This window comes from Morone saxatilis, unplaced genomic scaffold (genome assembly GCF_004916995.1).
Source record: "Morone saxatilis isolate NCDOM2014 unplaced genomic scaffold, NCSU_SB_2.0 Contig576, whole genome shotgun sequence".
Taxonomy (NCBI): Eukaryota; Metazoa; Chordata; class Actinopteri; family Moronidae; genus Morone; species Morone saxatilis.
In genome coordinates this window covers 1-6,849 of record NW_023340180.1, presented here as the reverse complement: position 1 = coordinate 6,849, position 6,849 = coordinate 1, and the positions used below count along the sequence as shown (strand labels likewise).

Below are 6,849 nucleotides of genomic sequence, written 5' to 3'. Positions count from 1 at the left end.
TCTTAAACGAAGTAGAATAATCAGATATAATTGTATAAAATATGGAATTGTTTTTATTTAAGTTGAACATTTTTGCCTGTATTTACCTGTTATCATCCTCTGCAGGAACGGTTTTCCTCTGCTGTCGTGGCCCAGTATATCTTCTTAAATATTGGGTACGTTCTTGCATATGGTTTTAGAACTTACCCAACATATACACTGAAACTGTACTGTAAAAGTTTCCATGCTATTACTATATTCTTACTAAATTCATTGTTATAGAATATTCCATTGTCTATGCAATTAAATAAATTTGTACCATTCATGTTCCATGACATTACTAAGTAAAACATGACAAATTACCCAGTTAGTAAGATGAAAATTCACTGTAAAAGGAAGCCTTGCTTGTTTCCATTCTATTAACAGGCTCTTGCTATACAATTTGTAATACATTACTCCCTTTTCCATGCAATCAACACAAACTTGAACCACATATGTTCCTGGACATTATCAAGTAAAACATGTGAAATTATCCAGTAAGTAAGATGTACCTGTACTGTAAAAGGAAGCCTTGCTTGTTTCCATCCTATTAACAGGCTCTTGCCATATAATTTGTAATAGATTATGCCCTTTTCCATGCAATCAACACAAACTTGAACCTTAAAAGTTCCACAACATTACTAAGTAAAACATGTCAAATTACCCAGTGAGTAAGATGCAACTGTACCACAAAAAAGGAATGTTTAATACCAAGATATAACAAAGGCACAGTGGAAAGTAACAAGATGTGCTAAAGTTTACATGGTTGCAACCATGAACAATTAATAACAATTAAGAAATTAATATTTTGTTAAAAGTTGTACCTTGTGTAATTTATGAGATCATGCTTTTTTCAGTTTTTGAAACAAGAGAAAGGGTTGGAAGGTTCTTACACTTTGTAACATGCTCTTATGTCTTTAAATAAGCGTCCAAGAATGTATTTCCTATGCTCCTTTCCAAGCCAGTGGTTCCATTCTATGAACCGTAAGTTCATTTTTAAGGCCCTCTCTGTCAGGTTTCCCCTGTATCTGTAGATGGCTTCTTTGAAACGTCGCCATGCCCATTCAATGTGCTGTGTGTGAGCACCACTTCCAGGGTGTACAAAATGTCTCCGGTGATTGATAGTGAATGTATCCTTCACGTGACAATCTGTTGTAGGCATGCCAGGAATCACTAATCACCTCACTTCCAGGTCTGATATATTTTCGGATTATTGTGAGTAATTGCGTCCTGGATTGATTTTCCACCAGCTTTAAGACAGGACCTCTACGGGACCTCTTCACTTCCAGCATCCCAAAGACACACGAGCGTCTTCGCCAGGTGGGTCCACGTCGTCCACGTCCATGCTGAAAATAAGCAAAATGTCATGCTTTTATGAAATTCATCTGAAATTATAGTGTTAGACTCACTTCAGGGCTGTCTGATTCACCCCCATTGTCATGGTAGTGCTACCTGGCATATGACATTTCATAGGGCTAGCGTCCAAATCAAAATTTTTAGGTGTCGTATTTTTCTAAGCAGACTTAATTATATGTATTTGTATGCTATGAAATAGACATATCTAATGCAGTATTACCAGTAGCATTGAGGCTGATCAACAGGACCTGATTCTAATCTTAGATTAATATAGATAAATACTCTATGGAAACCTGTTTCCAATGTATTTATAGTACTGTAGTAATTAAGATGTGCTGTACTTTCACAACAGAAATGACGGACATAAACAGACCTTACCTTCTGTTTGTGTCTGAATTTACTCTCATCTATTGCTACAAAAGCTCCCTCCAATTTTCATTTTCCCTCTTCTTTCCAGTCGCCTAACTGCTTCACCACAGATTGCATCAGTGTAGTTACTCTGGTCAGTGATTTGCTGCTTCCACATACTCCATCCTCTATCATGTCTACTTGTCTCTCCCTCAAGCCCTGTGACAAACTGAGACAAAAATGACTAAATATGACAACTATCAACATATCATCAATTGCGTTTTTCCTGAAACACTTAAACACAACAGTGTAAGACAGACACACACAGAGAGAGAGAGAGAGAGAGAGGGCCTAACCTGTGCATAACTTTCATTCTGTTGTTGCACAAAGGGCATCGTTTCTTCCTTGCCAACAACCTCTCCGTCTGCATCCATCTTATTAACTTTTTACCCCCCATACTCATTGCGCGGCTCGCGAGCCACATGCGGCTCGCAAGCTTTTAATTGTGTGCTCGCGTGGTACTTATAACAATATGGTAAACACGCAAATACATTTTTCAAATTGCCTTACATAAAGATACAGTTGAACACTCCACAAAAACGCAAAATTTCTGCATTATAACTCTCCTTTCATCTTAATTAATGGGTTTCCGGGCACGTCAACCTGGCACGCAACCCGCTTATGGCATTGTTTACACTTGCTGGCGTGCACGCTTTGCAGCCAGGTTACGTTCTGACTGGCTCCGCTAGCTCCAGCGTGAAGATGCAGGCACAAAATGGATCGATTTCTAATAAAAAAAGGGCAAAAACCAGCACAAAAACCAGACGGACAGACACACAGCGTTGTAACGAATAGTGAGGAAAAAGAGTCTGATTCTCTCCATGACTCTTAGCTCCTGTTAGTAAGTACAGTCCAAGTGCTAAAACAGACTAACTAGTCTTTCTTTCTTTCTTTCTTTCTTTCTTTCTTTTACATTTAGTCATGCCATTGACGCGGGGTAAGAGACAAACTAACAAACCAGCAACCCACCAGATGATGACATGCTGCAGTCTGGTAATGAAGGTAACTTAGTTTTTTATGGAAAAGGATGTAAATACTACAAAAGTATTTTATGTGTAGCTTTTGGTTGTAGGAAGGTTTTTTCCTGGCTCAAATAGGTTGGTGCTGCCCCTGTCACGAGGGGTAGTGCCCTCGGTTGGCATTTACTGACCTGTACTATCCAGTATATGCAGGCATGGTCTGACAATATTAGAATAATAATACACAATAATAGAATATAATATACTGCAAGTAAAAACATTAAGTGTATAATGGCTGCCCAGTGTAAACTTTTTATCATGCACCCTCCTCTGGTTGATATTTAAAACAGGTTTTGGAAATACACTAACGGCGAGCACCTGCCCTTCTCTTTGCATCTTTTTTAGTGGAAGAGATGCACAGCCATCTGCTCCAACCACTGCCCCAACCATGGCTAAGTTGAAGGAGGATTATAGATTGCTAAAAGAGGAGAACCGCCTTCTGAAAGAGGAGAACCGACTTCTGAAAGAGGAGCGGGGTTTCCTTAGGCAGAAAGGTCTCAACCCAGTGAAGACCAGACCCTCAACATCTTCAAAAGGTATTCAGACAGTGTTCTTCCCAAAAACAACATGGAAAGCTATTTCTATAGTCTAAATGAGTTGCTTATTTTGTATCCATATCACACAAATAATATAAATACGCTACAATAAGATAATTTTTTTTAAGCGCAAAATCTGAAAAAATAATTAGAAAAATAATTATTTCATCATTTTTGTCACTCTGTTTAAGGGTCCGACAAAAGGAGGCTCATGGATTCCTCAGACTCTTCAACATCTGACTCTAAGTCAGACTCCTCCTCCTCTGAAGAAAAGAGGAATAAGAAGAAGTGAAAGAATAAGAAGAAGGAAAACCCTGCAAAATTAAAAAGAGGTTAAAAGAGGTAACTTTCATCATTATGAAAAGGATAGCTCACAATCATCTTATATTATACAGTCATATTAGGCTTGTAGGTTATCATAGTTCAGGGTATTGCCAAGGGCAGGGTATTGTCAACAACTATGATGCAAGCTGATTTTCAATATTGACCATGTCCTACACAGAATTTAGTATGATCGCTATTTGTTATAAACAATGTATATTACTTAAACAGAACAAGAACAATTAAGGCCCACAGAGATCAGAATCAGAATCAGAATCAGAATGAAGAGATCTTCAAAGTAAAGTCAGAAATGTTTTAAACCCACAGTTTTTGAATGCAAATTATTATTTTTTTTAAACTTCAAATGGCCTTTTCTGTTTTATATTTTTACAATTTCCTGTGTTGATCCAGGACCATCTGTATTGATATGTGCTTCAGTATGGAGTCGGTCACGATTGGTGGCTAATAGCTTTTCGCATGAAGCCTTCAGATTATTGTACATGGTCCAGGTGACAAAAATTGACCTAGTTTAGTCTATGGAACATTTTCATCTCAGTGTTACAATCTTTTATATTCATAAAGCATAGGGTTAGTTCAGGCAGGCCACAACGATACCCTCTATATCAGCTGTCAGCAGCAAGCAAGTCTAGCCCCATCAGCTGATCACTCAGCTGACTTCACCAATGCTCCTATTGGCTCATCACTTTCAAAGCTCAGTATTTAAACTGCTCTCGCCTGGCTTCTCTTGCTGCTTCCTCCACTAGCCGACTTCAACCCACCGCCGCCCCCAGCTCCCCCTGTTGTGCTTTCCGCCTGTTCATTGTCATTGCTGCTGTCTGCTCTGTCTGGGTTTTGCTGCTACACTCCCTGCTTATAGTTTCAATGTAGCACCCTCATGTGTTGACTGATTTTCTTTGGGCAGAAGTTCAGTGCCAGTGTGCACACACGCAATAGGCTGGGCCTATCATAAATCACTATTTATTGAATTAATCACGTTTAAACAAGTAGAATGAAGGAGAGGAGTGCAGAGACTAGATTACATACGTTATTTACCTCTCTAACTCTAGAATGTCCTGTTATGTAAAATCAAGATTATTAATGTTTGTGTGATTATGATATAATGTTAATAGATCATATTTTATAATCTGTCTTGTAGTTCAGCAGGGTCCAGAGGACGCCGTACACCGATACAGAGCTGTTCTAAAAGAATTTCGGCGTACAAGGAGCATCAGCCTCAGCTGTGAATCCCTGAGCGTTGACAGAAATACTATCGCCTTAACGGCAATCATTGCAGAGGTGTGGATTGCTGCAGAGGGTGAAGATTTCGGGCTGCTGCCAGAGTTCACTGAGGAGGACACTGTAGGAAAATACGCCAAAACCTGCAAGACCTTCCTGGAGGGTAACAATCCGCTTGAAGAAAAAATTAAACAAATGAAAAAAAAGTCTGAGCTGCTACCCATAAAATGCAAATTTAGGAAGTGAGGGTTCGCATTACTACTTTTCCTATGGTAGGGAGTTGAAGGGTAGAAGGGTTGTTGAAAGGTAATATGTTTTTGAGTTTGTCTTTGCCTACTTTACAGTCTGCTCGTGTACGGCAGCATACTTTATTTCAGATTTTAAACATTTTGAAGAGTTCTGTTTTTGTTTTTCTGTTTAAGTTTTGTCTTTGAACCCCAAATCTGTAGTAATAAGTATATATTACTTAATAATGTTCATGGTAACTTTGGTACATCTTGTTACTTTCCACTGTGCCTTTGTTATATCTTGGTATTAAACATTCCTTTTTGTGTGGTACAGTTGCATCTTACTCACTGGGTAATTTGACATGTTTTTACTTAGTAATGTTGTGGAACTTTTAAGGTTCACGTTTGTGTTGATTGCATGGAAAAGGGCATAATCTATTACAAATTATATGGCAAGAGCCTGTTAATAGAATGGAAACAAGCAAGGCTTCCTTTTACAGTACAGGTACATCTTACTTACTGGATCATTTCACATGTTTTACTTGATAATGTCCAGGAACATATGTGGTTCAAGTTTGTGTTGATTGCATGGAAAAGGGAGTAATGTATTACAAATTGTATAGCAAGAGCCTGTTAATAGAATGGAAACAAGCAAGGCTTCCTTTTACAGTGAATTTTCATCTTACTAACTGGGTAATTTGTCATGTTTTACTTAGTAATGTCATGGAACATGAATGGTACAAATTAATTTAATTGCATAGACAATGGAATATTCTATAACAAAGGATTTAGTAAGAACATAGTAATAGCATGGAAACAAGCAAGGCTTCCTTTTACAGTACAGGTTCATCTTACTAACTGGGTAATTTGTCAAATTTTACTTAGTAATGTCATGGAACATGAATGGTACAAATTAATTTAATTGCATAGATAATGGAATATTCTATAACAAAGAATTTAGTAAGAATATAGTAATAGCATGGAAACAAGCAAGGCTTCCTTTTACAGTACAGTTTTAGCGTACATGTTGGGTAAGTTCTAAAACCATATGCAAGAACGTACCCAATATTTAAGAAGATATACTGGGCCACGACAGCAGAGGAAAACCGTTCCTGCAGAGGATGATAACAGGTAAATACGGGCAAAAATGTTCAACTTAAATAGAAACAATTCCATATTTTATACAATTATATCTGAGTAATTACCAACCTAAACCTGTCAACTACATGGTACTCAGTTGAAAAGATGGGCAGTAGTGGAGATTTCTTTCTTCGTGTTTCAGTTGTAGTTTCTCAGTATTTACTTGTTACCAGCAGTAATTACCCAATAATACACTGTAATTTCAGTATATTTTACCAGGTAAATACTTTGTACTTTGGCTGTAGTTTCCCTGTATTTACCTTCTTTTTCTAGTGTAAATTACAGAAGAACATTCTATGTTTTACCGGGTTAATACCTGGTAATTAGCGCACTGTAAAATATTTGACCAGATAAATACTTTGTACTTCAGCTGTAGTTTCCATGTATTTACCTTCTTATACTGGTGGTAATTACACAAGAAGATGCTATGAATTACTTAGTTACCTGGTTAATACCTGGTAATTAGGGGACTGTAAAAGGAAGGGTTACCAAAAAGTTTCCTGAAACAGAAAAAACCTATAAAAGACACTTTTCTATGTTACACATAGGCTGTAGATTAAGGAGGTGTGAATGGTGCCCTCTGGAGGC

At 37.7% G+C, this 6,849-nt stretch overlaps 1 protein-coding gene across 1 annotated transcript; it reads left to right on the top strand.

Moving 5' to 3' along the window:
• Positions 1 to 3,184: 3,184 nt before the first annotated feature.
• LOC118339666 (coiled-coil domain-containing protein 106-like) lies at positions 3,185 to 5,057 on the top strand (the record flags this gene model as incomplete). Its single annotated transcript, XM_035677368.1, has 2 exons — positions 3,185 to 3,337; positions 4,815 to 5,057. Coding segments are annotated over exons 1-2 (391 nt in total), but the record flags the coding sequence as incomplete, so codon positions are not given.
• Positions 5,058 to 6,849: the final 1,792 nt, after the last annotated feature.